Below are 17,181 nucleotides of genomic sequence, written 5' to 3'. Positions count from 1 at the left end.
CAAAGAGAGTCTCCAGGTGTACTACTGCTTTGCCACTTCAATTTTTAAATCATTGTTAACTTTTACTTCTGTTCCAACATAGCTCTTGCTGTAGTCCTTGGAAGGTGTGGGTGGAATTATCACCACAGCAATGGCCAAACCTCCATACTGACATTCTGAACCCTGGCACTAAACATTCTGGCAGCTTTTTTTGTGTGTGTATCCTGGGGCCTGGGCGCTGTCCCTGAGCTCTTCAGTTCAAGGCTTCTGCCCTACCCTTGAGTCACAGCCCCTCTTCCCATTTCCTATTGATTACCTGGAGATAAGAGTCCCAAGTTCTTTAGTGCCAGGGCTGGCTTTGAACCATGATATTCAGATCTCAGCCTCCTGAGTAGTGAGGATGACAGGCGTGAGCCACTGCGCCCGGCTCTGGAAGCTTAAACTTTCCCCGCCTCAGTTCTCCGTTTACAATACCAGGATGTGAAAATGAACCCTGGGGGATGCAGCACAGGACGAGAACCCTTAAACAGGATGAAGACTGCAAAGCTATTCTGACAACCAGTGTACGCTGCGCCCGTGTCTCCCGTGACAGGTGTGGAGTTGCTAGGAGGTGCGGGCAGCCTGTCCACATTCAGACTGCCTTCCTCCTCCTCCTCCTCCTCCTCCTCCTCCTCCTCCTCCTCCTCCTCCTCCTCCTGTCATCCTCTGTGGCTTACAGACCCATCTATGCACCTGTTTACTCACCTGCCAAACAAAGTAACGGTCTCTAGTGTACAATTCTATGAGAACGAGGTAAGATAAATATTCAGGACATTTGGGACAGCGCTTGTCACACGCTAGGTTTTAATACCGGTTACCGACTGTACCCTCTGACTGTGAGTGTGAGTGTGAGTGTGTGAGGTGTGGCATGCAATATGGCACATCCATAGTCAGAAGGACAGTGGAACCCCGAATTCCAGCCCATTTCTCATGCAGTTTCCACTCAACTTGTCTCCGCTCTGCTCTTGTGTGTGTATGCCCACAGAGTTCAGATGAAATGCCCACGAGGCGAGCGGCTCAGGTTGTTTGGGGTGGGTATGATCACCCTCTCCACACATCTGAGGTTCCTAAGTGGCCTGGAGAGATTGAGCTCAGCCTGTGATCTCTGCCAACACTTTAAATAGTGACATGATTTCTCTCATAGAAATCTCCTGATCTAAGGGGCCCTCACTGTATGCCCCAGGAACCACTTAAATGATTTCCAATATTATCCAGTTGTCTCTACAGTGAAACAGTCAAAATGCAGAAATATAAAACTAGCCTGGTGCCCAGATACAAGACAGTGTTGCTACAGTGAGACTGTCAAGTCCTTTATCTTTAGGCCAGTACTAGTGTGCAGGCTTCGTTTCTCTCACACCCTAGGAAAGCTGACACGGTGGCCCCTGCCAAAAAAAGCTACAAGTTCTGCTTGTTATGAAACATGGAGTTACACCAATCTATTGGAAGGAAATATACAGGATTATTATTGGATATAATAAAACTCCCCCCCAAAAACCCCCCAGAAAAGCTCAAAATACACCGAAAGATCAAAATACAACTTCTTAATACTGAAATTCACCACATACTACATGATAGGCTGACTTCAACAATCTGAAAGTCTTATAAATGAATGACAGAAGATTACATTGCTCAACTATAAAAGAGAGACACATGTAAACAAAAATAACATAGCCATGGCCCCCAAACTGCTAGAAATAGTAACAACAATCTCATCTAAGTTCCTGAAGAGATACTCAAATTCGCTAATGGTTAAAGAAGAAAAGAAAACTGTAGAGAAACTGGAAATCGTTTCTACTAGTCAGATGACAAAAAGTTAAAATATGGATTGAAATACACTTTGGGTTTCTAACTTACAGAATTCTTTAGAGAGCAATGGTGACATCTAGACAAGTTTTACATAGAAATCCCCAGTTTAAGTCACTGCAGTAATTTTAAGCTAATATGCAACAAAATAAAAGACAGGGGTACAGTGCTCTGCATTTTCCCCATATATAAAAGTGAACTCTAGTTAATCAATAGGGTGATTGTTACCAATTCATAGCCCATTCATGTGGTCCATGTGTCAAAATAATGGTTCAGAGTCTGTGCTTCTGCAGGTTTGTTATTCACAGCTGACCCTCGATTTTAAATCACTAAGAGAGATAATTTGCTAAAGGATGATGACTTTTTGTTCTAAGCACCATAGCCTGTGGGCACAAAAATGCCTGATGGAAATATATAATAGTCTTGATTAATTTTACTTCTAGAAGATGGATACAGGAAGATGCATTTGCCATTATGCAATTAAAAACTCTGGGGTCACAAAAACATTATCAAAGCAGACAATATTTTAGGCTTTAAAAATAGTTCTACTTCTAATGATATAGTGCATAGTTTATTAGTTAACCAAATCTTTAGCCAGGTCCAAACTACAGTCCAATTAGTCTTCAATTGAAATATGTTGATTAACTAGTATATCCCAAAATGTAATATTTTTGCTCATTCTTGTCTTGGGGAAAATACAAATAAAAGCACATATAATACTGATATAGCAGAGAGCAAATATAATGGAAAGTATTTATACCCCACTCATTTCTGCCCCCCACAATCGCAAGCTATCAAGGAGAAAATGACTTATAGCAGAGACATATTAGCCTTGGTTCTGTCATTACCCAGGTCAACGACCTGGAAAATATTGATTACTTATCTGTAAAATTGGATTGTTGAACTAGAGAATATGCAAGTCTCAATTCACTTCACTTTCTTACCAGTGTAAGGAGTACTGGAAGCCTCCAAGCTGAGGGCTGGGGGCTAGCCAAATGGTTTGGTTTAGTAGGTGTAACACTGGATTTGAACTTAAGATGGTTCATCATGTCAAAACTGTAGATCATTAATCTTCTAAAAATACTCCTGAAATGCTTTATTCTGTTGAACTGTTAAAAGTATGATGTCTCAAAGTGGCAGCATGAGAAATGTCAATAATGAAGGAGAATTATTTTTGCAGAAGTCTAATCCTACATAGATCTCACAGTATTGTATTTTCAGATAGATAGCGTGCCTCTGTGTGTGCATATGAGTGTGTGTGGGATTGCATGTGCATGTGTGTGAAAGAGAAAGGAAAGGAAGGACGGAGAGAAGGAGAGAATCAAAGTGAGGAGCAGAGAGGCAGAGGGAGAAGTAGGGGTAGGGATGAAAGAAGGGGAACAGAACTAAGAAGCAGATAGGAAGAAAGAGGGATTAAGAAGTCGTTTGGGCCTGGCTCGGTGGCTCACACCTATTATCCTAGCTACTCAGGAGGCTGAGACCTGAGGGTCCTGGTTTGAAGCCAGCTGGGGCAGAAAAGTCCTTGTGAGACTCTTTTCCCCAATTAACCACTCAAAAACCAGAAGTGGCACTATGGCTGACGTGGGAGAGCTCTAGCCCTCAGATAAAAGAGGCTCAAAGACAGCACCCAGCCCGTAAGTTCAAACCACAGCCACCATCAACAAAAGAAGTCACTGGGGCATATATATTGAACACTATCGATTAAAGAAATCTTTTTGTGAAGAAGTTTTGCCCAAAATAAATCAACATGTAGGACAATACTTTTTTTCCCCATGGGTTCCTTGCCGAGAAGACAAAATCACACAGGAATGTCTGTCTGTCTGTCTGTCTGTCTCTATTCTGAGTCCTGGGAGTTGGAGCTGGACCCAGAACATTTTAGTCAAGAGCTCTAACAATTGAATTATATGCTCAACCCTATTTTTTTAATTTTTTCCTGAGATGTAGGCTAAACTGACTTTGAACTCACTCTAGACCAGGCTAGTGTGGGACTCTTGTTCCTTTGCTTCTGCCTCCTGAGTAAGGGGACTGGAAGCGTGTGCCAGCACACCTGCTGGAACTAAATTTTTAAGGTTTAACTAGAAACTGTGCATTGTGTTCATAAACTTTTGTTGAAGGTAAACTCCTTTGTACAACCACTTAAGGATAAGAATAAATGTCCTCAGCTACAAGAGTATGATAACACTAATATCTATACCCTAGAATTGTTTGACCAAGAAAAATAGGCAATACACAGTAAGCCACACTAACTGTCAAATGTTAGTTTGTATTATTTTCCTTTTGAGAAAATGAATTGTCCAACATCAAACTAATAGGCCATGTTTAAATGAAGAAATGATTAGAATAGTTTTATTATATTGTCCATTTCATGATCAAATTAAGTACACAGTAAATGCTAACCAGTTAGCTCTTTTGAGTTAGTGCTGTTGGATTTCATCCACTTTCTCAAGGAAGTACACCAAGGATTTTGATTGGACCAGTCTAACCATGAAAAGATTTTGGGTAATCTGAGATTGGCCAACCGTCTTCTAAAGTGTCAAGGTCATGAAACAAAGATGAAGGAACTCCAGTTCTAGGAAGACATTGTAATGTAATACCCATTCTGGGTTGGATTCTTAAACAGGAAAAGCTGGCGAAATCTGAATTCTCAGCCAAGAGACCAACATCAACTCAGTCTCGTTCAAGGTGATCTAGCAGTAGGTGGCCCAGGGACAGAAGAAAATTGGGTGACGAACACAAAGGAATTATCGTCCCCTTGCAGCACTCTGTCCACAGATGGCCACCTCAGAAGAAAAGTCTTTAAAGCATACTCGGAACCCGAGAGCTGAACTTCTTACAAGTGGCTAGGCTTTTTATCACTCATCTCCACGTCCTTCTTTCTTCCCAGTCCTGTACATCTGAGCGCCTCCTATTACAGAAAGCCTCCATAGTGTCTCAACTGAACCCTGGTTCTTGCATCCATATAATATGCCAAGGAAAAGGGTTTAAAATATTCTATTTAGCCATGTGCAAAAATAGAAAATTTATGACTCAGGGGCTGTCAGTGGTGTTGGACAGAACTCATGCCAGCTAAGTTCTAAGGACACCTATTTTATTACTCTCACAAATCAACCAGCAATGACAGTTTTATGGCAATTAGGTTACATAAACTTCTTACCATAAAGACACATCATTAGGTTATATTTTTAAGCTTCCATCTGCCACTCGAAGTCAGGAAGAAATATGCAATGCAATCTTTGTGACAGACTTTTCTTAAACTCACCGCTTTCCCCTCTTCTCCTGACATTTTGCTGTAATTTTAATACTCTATACTTTGGCATTTGACAAGTTTACTTCTACTAACTCTGTCAAGCAAGAGCATATGTTCTAAAATGGCAAACCACACCCCTCTTTTTGCGAGAGCAAGGGGTCAAATTAACAAGACAAAAGTTTGGTTTTCTTTAAAATGTGCAATATTGAAGAAATGGTAGTAGGCTATATTCCTTGCAAAACAACTTGCATTTAGTTTCTTTAATTACCAAGGTATTATCCTGGGAAACAGGGATTAGAGGAAGCGTTAAGTTGAATAGAAAATAATTTCTCAGGTTGAAACAAAGCATCATTCTAACTGAAATGCAAATTCTCCACTCTCATAAAGATTCTCTTACCGATAGGGGTTAGCTCGCTCTGCTCAAACATCATTTCTGTGGCTTCATTTAAATGCAAAAATTTGATGGAAGACCTTCACAGAAAGTCTACGTGACGCTATTTACAACCATCCCCTGCGGCTTGTGGAAATGACCATTATAATCATAATAATCTGAGTCAAGACAGGACAACATTGGCTAATCTTTGCTAAGACGTGAGAATGGTGACTGTGGATTTTCAGGAGAATGGGAAGGAAATAGATTGTGGACAAAGAGAACTGCCGGTAGGTGTCCTGAAGGTTGTTCAAAATCCTGTGATGTCTTTCTCAGGACTATAGCTGCAGGGGTGCTGGGCTGGCTCTGCTCACACAGGTGCAATCAATGAGAGGAAGGTCCCCCCCCAACTCAATGTGGTTTACAAAAATATAATTACTATTAATATATCTTGTCTGAGGCATTTGTGGCTGAGAATATCAAGAGAAAGCATAGAGAAATAGATTTTCTTTTATAATCTCTCTATATCCCATAAAGCAAAATAAAAAGCTTCCTTTGAGTAAGATTTTTAAACAATCATGTTCTATGGAGGATACAGTGTTTCAGAAACTGGTTACATTTTTTTTTTTTAGTTTCAGGCACACAAATAATAGTTGGCAACCAAAAAACACAAACTATCAGAAACTGAATCCAGAAAGTGGCAGTGTGGATGAACTGTAAGGAAAGTATAAAGACAACTGAACTCAACAGCTCCTCCTGGACTTGGATCCTGGACTGCTGGGACTTTAAATATCACGAAAGAATCTTTTTCTCAATTAAAGATATTTTCTTTGAAAAATTTCCATGATTTCCAGAATCAGCATTAGTATACAGTTTAGAACCTACATTGTTTTAACTGACTAGAGAAATGAATGAACACCTGCATTCGGATTGAATTATCAGCTTCTGAGTTTGGGATTGTCACTTCACTATGTACACAGCCATCAAAATACCACATATTGTGCAGTATGTATTTTTCAATTTTATTTACCAGTTATAACTGAATAAAACTGGGTAAAAGTCTTTCAAAAGTGACTAGATTTTGCAATAAGGCTTTCAGGATGGAGTTAATTCCATCTAGATGCCATGTGATGTTTCTCACATTTGGTTTTCCCATCTGTAGTGTGGGGCTGGCTGCTGTGAGGGGTCTCTTGAATGTTCTAGGTGAGGGCTGGGACTAAAACAAAGCACTAAGAATTGGCAATTTGCCTATTTTAACATCCTTCCTAGGGACCCCTTGTGTATTTATAACATCAGCTTCACCATGGAAAATGGGATATGGTTTGCATTCTGGGTCTGTTCCATTCTATACCAAATGATTGGGACTTGGCCTGAGGGCCAAACATCCCCTCTCTCTTGGTACTATGACTCCTATGACATTGAATATAGGTCTTTACAACCTAAAAATGTCTTTAAGCATTCAGGAATATTTTTGCTAATCTCTGTTCATTGTTAATATATTGAATCTATCCCACTCCACACACTCTTCATGTAGAATTGTAAATGCCCCGAGCAGTTCCATAGTTAGAAACATGCTCTACATAAAGAGAAAGCAAAAGGAAGGATATTCTGATTAAAATAGTGTACATGCACACTAGCAGTACAATGACGAAATGACTTGGTACAATTAATATGCACTAAAAAGAGTGAATGGATGGCAGGAACGTGAAACAGTTCTGCTGAGCAGGAGCAGATCAGTGATGGGGAGTGAATACAGGACTTTATTTGCACATATCAAAATAGACAAGGACACTTGTTGAAACTGTTTTAGCAGTGGAGAAAGCCACAGAAGGGGTGAGTTTGATCGGGGTACAATTACACGCAGGCAAATGATACCATGGCCAGTCCTTTCACAAACTAGCAGATGCTAATTAAAAACTTTTAGCGTTTTAAAAATAAATTTATATCCTGTTATCATGATTTCTATGAAAATGGTATGGGGAAAGGTTAATTGAGAAGGCAGTCAAATAACTTCTGCATCTATAAGCAGTTTATCATACTGTTTGTCTTTTGCTTATACATGAACAATCCTGACACAATTACAATTCACAACAGCATCATTACTCAACTTAAAGCCTTCCTTAATGTATTTTCCCCATTTCTGTCCACGAACATTCCCCACTTGGCAGTGAGCTTGATTAAATGTATACTCAAATGGTACTTTATGTCAGAGCTTTAAGTATAAACAATAGACTCCAGAAATCATAGCCATGGTCAATATTTATCTCCATTGGTGGTGAAAGGGAACATTTGAAATCAATTAATCGAACAATGAGAGTGGCTTTATTTTGGTGAGAATTAAATCTTTTTTATTTTCTTTTTATGAAATAAAGATGGAGAAACAAATGGACTAGCAATGATTTAAGAGATTTCTTCAGCCTTCTGAGATATAACAATACTAGGATTTGCAGACTAACAAAGCCCAGGTCCTTCATTCTTTTCTTTTTTTTTCTTTCCCATCCTTCCCTTCCTCCCACCCTCCCTCCCTCCCTCCCTCCTTTCCTTCCCTCTCTCTCCCTTCCTCCCTACTCCCCCTTTCTTCTCTTCTTTCTTTTGGTCTGATCCTAAGACTCAGACTCAGAACTTGACGCTTTCATCCCCTGGCTTGCACTGCACCAACTGAGACCCCCTCCAGTCCCTGGAGTGATTGAACAGCTTGCTGACCACCATCTGTAGTTTTGTGATTTTGTCACCCTGGTGGCACAGTTTTAGATACAGGTTGATGGTATGCTAAGAACAAGTCCCCTAGAGAGATGTGGGATTGAATCTTGACTCCTCCCCATTAGCTCTGTGCCTGCTCTAGTTCTTGCAGGGGGTGGGGGTGGTATATTCAATCAGTTGCTGGTGACTGTAAGGTGTTTGGTACATAGTAAGTATCCAGAAAAGTACAAATACTTAGGTAGACAGAGCTACATCAACATGGCCATAGAACAATTCACAGAAAGTACCTAAGGTTTTCACTAAAAGTAGACTGAAATTGGTGCAGCAGTTTGTGTCCCCCCAAACATGGGGACATATGCATCTCTGCTTTTTTGTTTCCCACCTGGGACTAAGCAAATGATTTCTTTTGCAAATATGAAAATAGTTATATTCAAATTCTAAGGTACTCCTGGCTCCTTTTGTAGTTTGGTGATTGTTAAATAGAATGCAAAGAAATATAATATATAAAATCATGAATATATTTAATGACAAAGCATGAACCATAAACCAATTAGCTATTAGGTAAAACAAAAGAACAACACAATAACAAGTACTTAGGTTCTACCAGTGGCCAAAGGTTAAAAGCAAATTATGGTTTATGCAAATGTAGAATAAGAGGTAGAAACTGCCACTTATATGATGGAGAAATGTCTGAGGTATGCTTTTTGAAGTTTGGAAATCTGGAGTTCATGGTTATACATGTGGAAGAAGGCATTCGTTAAAGATGGCGGATTGTAAACAATAAGCAATAAGTCTACACAAGCACTAGAAAACAGCAAGGCATGAGAGCCCTGGGACAGAAAAAAAAGTTTTTTTCTTTTTTCAGTATAAAAAGTAGGACACAAACGCACTACCAAGAAAACAAACCATCACACCACCCCAAGTGGAGGAAGGAAGCAAGCACGCAGAGCCCTCGCCTGGAAAGCCGAGCTGCTGGCCTCCGCCAAGGGGGTGCGGCTGCTGTTTCCTAGAGCTGGGTCTTTTCCAGCGTGGTCCTTGCACTGGGGGCATTTGTCTGTCCCTGAACTTGCTAGGAATGCAGATTCCCAGGCCTTGGCTAGTCTGCTGAGCCAGGGGGTGGAGCCTGGCCGCCTGAGGCTGCCATGGGCCTTCCCGCAGGCCGATCCCCACTCCAGTGAGGGCGCAGGCATGCCCAGTGTGGGTGATGCCTGCAGCCACCTGGGCAGCTTCTGAAATGATGGACTCCACAAGCCTGCATTTGGAATCATAAAAATCAACTGTGCAGCGGGACGCCGGTGGCTCACGCCTGACATCCTAGCTACTCAGGAGGCTGAGATCTGAGAACCGTGGTTCAAAGCCAGCCCAGGAAGGAAAGTCCATGAGACTCTTCTCTGCAATGAACCGTGAGAAAACCAGAGTGGAGCTGTGGCTCAAAGTGAGAGAGCGCTAGCCTTGAGCGCAAAGAGCTCAGGGACAGGACCCGGACCCTGAGTTCAAGCCCCACAAAGGAGAAAAACAAACCAACACAGCGCAGCAAGGGTGGGTGTGAAGATTCACAAAGTTAGGCATCAGTTTCACAGAGTACAAACAGATCCACCGACTTTCAAATTCGTTTTCAAGAAATGTTAGTAATCTAGAAGACCAAAGTCTTCCAGATTCATGATAGATAAGTGTAGAAGTCTCAATAACTATGGACTGGGATTCTCAGAAGGAGAAAATAGAGAATATAAAAAAGACAGTAAAAATATGAATGGAAAATAAGATTTCAGCAGGATGGTGTCTCGTGCCTGTGGTTCACACCTGAAACCCTAGCCACTCAGGAGGTTGAGAAGAGGAAAGCACCTGAGACCCTTGTCTTGAATTAAATACTAAAAAGTCTGAAGTAGAGCTTGGCTTGAGCCTCAAAGCCCAGAGTTCAAGAAAGCCCCAGGACTGCCCTGCTTCTCAATCCCCTCCCCCTCCCCCACCCCTCCTCCTTGCAAAAAAAAAAATCAGCTCTACTCGGGAAACTGAAATCTGAGAATTTCAGTTCAAAGCCAGACCAGGAAGAAAAGTCTTTGGGACGCTTATGTTTAGTTAACCACAAAAGTCTGGAAGTGGAGTTGTGGCTCAAGTGGTAAAGCACCAGCCTTATTCTTCAATAATGGAAGATTTGAAGGGATCGCAGTCTTCCATCCAGTCATCGGTGAAGGTAGGAATTCTACGCGCACGCCCCGTCCTCATCCATGCTCACCGGGAATGAATGGCTGTTAAACCACCATCACATGCCAGCAAGAATTCTCCACACAGCAAGGGTGAGCCCATAAAACCCCACTCCTATCACATGAGCTGCAATTCTAGAAACGATCCAACTAGGAGAGTGAGGCAAATTAAACTTTCATTCAGAGACTCTGTGGAGCTTTTGCAATGCTATTTGCCTTTTCCTTGATAAATAATTACATCAGGCATCACCAGAGTTTCACAGGCGTATTTCTCTAATTAAAACGATAGGGGGAGTGGTTCATGGGGCGGCGGTTGTCAAAACGCATGGTGCTCAGACACTGACACGTCAGCCAGAAGCCTCTGTGCACAAGACAGTAAGAAATCGAAATTCAAAGAAGTCATTCCAAAGATCATCTAAAATTCTTGCGAGTGTTATTACTTGATACCACCACCCTTTCATCCCATGACAGGGTAGATGCGTGCAGACGACTTCTGTTGGGCCTTAAGAAAAGAGTTGGGTGCCAGTGGCTGAAGCAAGTACTTCTAGTGACTCAGGCGGCAGAGATCTGAAGATCATAGTTCGCTGTGTTTCCAGGCTGGAAGTCTAATTAGGGGTTGTATGAGAAGTGTCGTATCTCCAATTAACCAGCAAGAAGATAGAAAAGGAGCAGTGGCTCAAGTGAGAGAGCATTAGCCTTGAGCACAAAAGCTCATGGCCAGTGCCTGGGATCAGAAAACCAAAGATGAGGGGCAGGAATGGAGTGAAGATTATTTAGAAAAATAGGAAACCATTTAGGATCTTATCCTGTGTAAATTTGAGAAAAGCAATTATTTTGCTAGATAAGACCTTCAGCAACACACACACACACACACACACACACACACACACACACACACACAGAATGTTCAAGTTAAATCTTGGCAGGGCTGTGATTTTCATCATTTTTCTAATAACATTACTCTGGTGGTATATGCATATAGGTGTTGCAACCTCACAAAATCTAGCACTTGTCTAATTGTCCTTTGATTAAAGTTTCCCATTTTTATTGGTACTAAGTAAGCTTCAACCCACAACTACTTAAGAATGCTCTACTCTTACCATTCTCCCAATGAAAGAAGGTCTTTGCTCCTAGAACATGGTTTTACAGTGCACAGCAACCCATCTGCTTTTCCCTGGCATGAGTTTTTCTCTTTCTGCTTTTTAAACTTTTCAGTCTCCCCCCATCTTTTACTCTTAGTCTAGCTCTTCCCTTAGGGAACACGGCTGCTCTCTTAAGAGGAAATTCCATTGCTAGCTGAACATTGCTGTCCTGTGAATGTCCCTTCCTCAAGGCAAATGGGCCTTCCACACCTGAGTCCAGTTTCTTCTGCTTCTCCACTGTGTTTACAACATCCACTTTTTGGTTTGGCTGTTCTGATGAGTGAATGCTCCTCTGAAAACATGTGACTCTAATTGGGCACCATATGCCAGTGTAATTTGATAATGATAGTACTATAATGATCAGAGCTGCTACTTATAGAAACACCACTACCGAGCACTGCACAAAACATCTACATCTTGTTTACCTTATTACTTGTAAAGGTGGCAATACTATGGCTGAGAAACTGTAGCTGGCAGGAGCTGTATCACCTGTCCAGTTGACTTCAACCTAGGCTTATTTAAATTTTTAAAAAGCCTTCATCACCATACCACCATATCATCACCACACCATATCATCACCTTATCACCACATCACCACCATATCACCACATCATCACCATCTCACCAAATCACAGCCATACTACTGTATCACCACAGTATCACCTTTCAGCGAGCCCCTCCTGTTCACACCCTCTGTTGCTGGTACACTGACATACTCCATGATCCCTCTGGCTTCTTTTTTTTTGCAGAAAAACACACTGTCTTATTACACCTAAGCCCTTGAAAATGTTCCCGTTACGTTTACTGAAATATTACCTAGTATAACCTGTCTCCGGTTATCCTGAACTCATTGCTGGGCTCAGTCTATACTCCATACCCCAGTACTCGCAGGAAGAAATCTCTGCCGACCTCTTGAATGAAATGCTTTAGGAATGAAAGTGTGGAATAAAGGAAACGCACGCATGATTCTACCAATAACCACGCCTTCTAAGCTGGAATTCAAGTACACAGTAACAGAGATCTTTGAACCAGCCCAGTCACAGGCCCACGAGGACGTGGGCCCCATTATCTGAGCAGCAGGTGGCCGCCTTCTTGATTCCTGGAAGGGGTAGATAACAGACCCATGAGTGGATTATCACAGACGGTCTTTCCCCTTCATCTTTGGATTCTGAAGCTAGTCGCTAAAGGTATGAATCTGGTTTCACACTGCTGGCACTGGCTGGATCACTCTAGGAGGGAGGGATGGCCTGGGGAGCAATGACGCCCACTCCCGGGTCACCTCACATGCACGTCACATGCGCAGATCTTGACGGGCTGCCTCTGACCGCAGAGATCACAGGAATTATGCGGTCAATGCTATTTTACGAGGCCTGGTTGGAATTGGAAGCACCTCAGAATGGATTCTCTGGTTTGGCCATTAGGCTTCGTGGCCTGCACAGTGAGCAATATTACCAGGGCCTATTTAATTCTGCAAATCCCATTAACTGCACAGGGCAGCTCCATCCATCTCCATTCAAGGGAAGTAATGCAGTAAATACAGTGCATACTGACCACACACAAACCTCAAGGTGGGTTGCAAGGCTCGCTCTAAGTAGTTTAAGGTCTTAGTGGATGAATCACTTTATCTTGGCAGCATTTTTTTTCACTGATGCAATTGTTTTATTCATGGATTTGTTTAAGTTATACCTATTAATCATCAGAATGAAAGAGAGAAAGAATATGGTGTGTTGTTCTCATTATATTTCAAAACTTTATTATGATGCCTGGCGAATAATTAGAGCTAAAGAAATACTTATAGAATAAGGAAATTCTCGAATGATTAAATTAACAAATGAGCAGTGAATCCCTTCTTCCTGTTTCACCAGTTCCAGCCATCAAGCAAGCAGTTTTGCTATCTTCTCTGATATTGAACTGACTTATTTACTGACAAAATGTTGACAAGAATTCAAGATTCAGTATCCCCTTTGGTCTTTTTTTACATGAGAGAGGGAAGAGGACGAGAGAGAACTGAGAGAAGGAAAGAAAGAAAGAAGAAAAGGGCAGAATGAGAGAGGTCAGTCAGAGAGGCCTACGACTTGCAGAGAGGTAAGAAGTAGATAGAGAAAATGATATTTTTAGAGTAATTAAAACCTGTTATATATGAAAAAATATATACAAAGAAGGTAAAAAAGGAAATGGAATGTTAAACAACTGGGATTCCCTGTTTAAAGGATAGAAGATGAATTTTGAGCTTATTTTCATATGTTTAATCAGTCAAGTATTTATAATAACAAACTCTGAATGCCATGAATGAAATATCAAATTTCATTCCCCATAACAACAATTTGTTCTCTGCTCTATATGCTTAATGAACACAGAATGTAGATTCCCCTTAAGAACAGGATATTTTTCTGATTTTATAGAACGGGGAATTAAAACACAAGTCTGACCATCTGGTTTCTCCACAGTCTGTGTCTGTCCTAGGAAAGGTCAACATTCAGCTACCACGGCAGTTTATTCTGCCACTAAAGGGCTGGGTGGTCTCAGACAAACCGCATTATCTTTTTGAATCTGTTTCTCTAGTTATAGATAGACAGAAATAGGACTATGTCCTGAGAGTCTCAGAATAGCTCAACTAAAAAACAACCCGTGTAAAACACGAAGAGGAATCATGTTACTATTCATGTCAAGATCCTAGTTTAATGACACCATGACACACTGGGGTGTTATGTCCCCAGTCTTGAGTTCTCTACAATCAAAAGGCTGTGTCCTCCCCAGAACAGGAGGATGAGACTTTCCGATGGAGAGTGACTGTGACAGGACTTCATTCATGTACATCTAGGAACACTTAACACTCTAGTAAAATTTCACCTGCAAAGCTCTATAAGTGCTCTCCCAACACAAGAAACTTCATTAGTGGTACCCAGAAATATACTCTGCAGAGTAGGAGAAGAATGTTGGGTGAGCGTCATAATACTCAATGAATGTGTGTGAACGTGGTGGAGGGGAGAGGGGGAATTGGGAAAGAAGAGAACAAAAGAAGGGATGAGTCTGATTAAGTCGCACTCCACTCACACAGAGACGTGTTCAAATGAAACACCACTGTGCACCACGTACAGATCATCAAAAAGTAATTAATAAACCTATCATTAGGTCAATGATTTGAAACTGCCAAAGAACTTGGGCCTTGGAGAGTACTGTGCCATAAGTTGTTCTGTAAGCGAAGCCAGCCAAACATGAAATGTTATCCGAAAGATATTTACATAAAATGAATCATTGAAATCCTATGGAGCCAATTCATCAAGTAGTTCTGCAAGGCACAGATCTAATTTAAAAATAATGATGCTGTGGAGCAGGGTATGTGGTTTCTTCAGAAATCCATGCAAAATTAATTAGTCCCTAGAAGCTATCTTTTGAAATTGGCAAAAACACCCACAGTGTGTCATAAATGCTGTATTTCTGCTCAGAGCAGAGACTGCAAGGGATGAAGCCTGATATACAGAAAATTCCTCACAAAGGCTCTTACAGCCGCCCAGCTCCTCATGCTCAACAACAGAGCCTGGACAACCATCGGTTTCCAGTCCATTCACTGGGTGGGACCAGGAGGGAAAGCATGCGGAAGGACTGACAGGAAAAGAAGATCTGAAATGGTCTCCTACCACCGGCTCCCTCCTGGGTGACCTGGAAACAGAGATATGCTAGGAAACCAACACTTGCTGACTGACTTGTCAACAGGGAAGCTAAAACCAGAGCCCAGAAAAGCAGCAACCCTGCTAAACAAACAGGTCGGTGCATTAAATCCAGTAATGGGCTCGCATGCACATACACACACACACACACACACACACACACACACACACACAATCCTACTCCTAGCATGGCCTTCAGTATGAATACAGGCATTACTCCTTGATCATGGTAGCTTCAAACAAAATCAATATCAAAATTTCCCATAATCTCCTGGCTCTAAAAGAACTTTGGCAAGACTTGCTGTGGACAAGAGCCAGCATGGAAGGCCTCTGCCAAGGAGACCCTGACGCAGACTCCAGCCTGCCTGGCTCCTCACACACACTTACAGCTCTCGATTTCCAGTGTGCAGTTTTGTTCATCCAGAGGATACCGTCTCAGGTCCATCATGCAGGCAGCCGTGGTTGTGATTCTAGGGGAAAAAAAAAGATGTGTGTGGTGAGCAGATCTGTGCCTGGAGTTGACGTTGGTTTTTTAATAGCAGTTCACGGATTTATTTTTAATAGGTACCCGCACTTCCCCTCACAAGGCTCCTGCAGATTTGTAAATAAAGAGAAGGGGTTCAATCAGTGTTTCCCAAAGTGTGGTCTATTCACGCCCAGTGTCCAGATCTCCCACGAATGTGGGCTAGACACGCAGTTCTCAGGTTTCTCTGGGTCCTGGCACAGTGGGAGGTAGACTGAGGATTCACACACTAAGAATCCTGACACATAATGTTCCTCTTCCCTTAATTTGTTTTCTCCTTCCTTCCTCAAGACTTTAATATCTAATCTTTGTATAAATAATAGCTGTGATCTTTCATTTGCACAGTTTTTCTTAATAGTGTATTAGCAAACACCTAATAATAGACTGTTTACTAATAAATTTGATATACTATCTAGTGTTACTGCAGAGTATTATCTGTTTTTCTTTTTTTTTCTTCCTTTTCTCTTTCTCCCTCCCTTCCTCCCTTCCTGCCTCCCACCCTACTCCTCTCCACTCTCCTCCCTTCCTTTCCTTTTTCTTTCTTTTTGTTCCAGAATTGGGGATTGAACTCAGGGCCTTGAACTCTCACTTGGCTCCTGCGTTTAAGGCCTGCACTCTACCATTTAAGCCACATCTGCACTTCCACTTTTTACTAGTTAACTGGAGATAACAGTTTCATAGACATGTCTGCCCAGGCTGGATTCAAACTGTGACCCTCGAAGCTCAGCTTTTTGAATAGTTAGGATTATACACATGAGCCACTGGTGACTACATGTATTATCTTATTTAACCGAATTATCAATTTCATTGCCCAGATTAGAACACTGAAGTACAGGAAGGTAGAATGGTCTGTGCCAAGAGACACCTTGAGTGGTAGCACTGAGTTGTGATTTTATTTAACTGGTATCATGTAAGCAGGTAGATGACCTTGACAAAGTAAATTTAGTATCTCTGCAAGATTGGCTGATTTCTTATATCCCAAACAAGCTTAAGAATTCTATAATCCTATGAAAATACATTCCATGTTCTGTGACCTTGCATAGTTTGTAATTTGTTTTACCCACACATCCAAATACTGTATTTCACAGCTGTTCATTCTGTTTTAGTCAATTATGTAGATTAGCCCAACCCAGACAAGCAACCACAAGCCTCTTTCCAATGCAGTCCACTCAATATTCTCCCTGACTTTATTCTTCTCATTTTTTCCCATTCTACCTTCTTAATATACCTCTACATGGGTCTCCTACTTAAATTAAATTCTCCAATATTCCTGCATGATTGTAGTAAAAAAAAAAAAACCACCTCCTTTAAAGCCTTCAAATAGAGTCACATGCACTACTATAATCACCAGAAAAAGTAAGATTGCTAGCAATCATATGCCATTGGCTAAGCCATGCATTTCGGATTAGAGCTATTTGTACTTTCTTGCAGCTGTTTGGCCTTCTGTGACTCCTGGATTTTCTGGAGCCTTATGTTCTGCAAAGATGCTGTGACCACTGAAGGACTCTG

The 17,181-nt window shown here is 41.5% G+C and overlaps 1 protein-coding gene across 1 annotated transcript in view; it reads right to left on the bottom strand.

Moving 5' to 3' along the window:
- Positions 1-17,181, bottom strand: part of Gabrb2 (gamma-aminobutyric acid type A receptor subunit beta2) — a 110,727-nt gene that overhangs the window by 38,335 nt on the left and 55,211 nt on the right. The window contains exon 5 of the mRNA XM_090321079.1: positions 15,537-15,619. Within this exon, the coding sequence (XP_090177205.1) occupies positions 15,537-15,619 (83 nt within the window). The remainder of the gene's footprint in view (positions 1-15,536; positions 15,620-17,181) is intronic.

Source organism: Megascapheus bottae, chromosome 29 (genome assembly GCF_031878675.1).
Source record: "Megascapheus bottae isolate mThoBot1 chromosome 29, mThoBot2.hap1, whole genome shotgun sequence".
NCBI classification, from domain to species: Eukaryota; Metazoa; Chordata; class Mammalia; order Rodentia; family Geomyidae; genus Megascapheus; species Megascapheus bottae.
The sequence above is the reverse complement of the archived record's forward strand: the minus strand, read 5'-3'. Positions and strand labels throughout refer to the sequence as shown.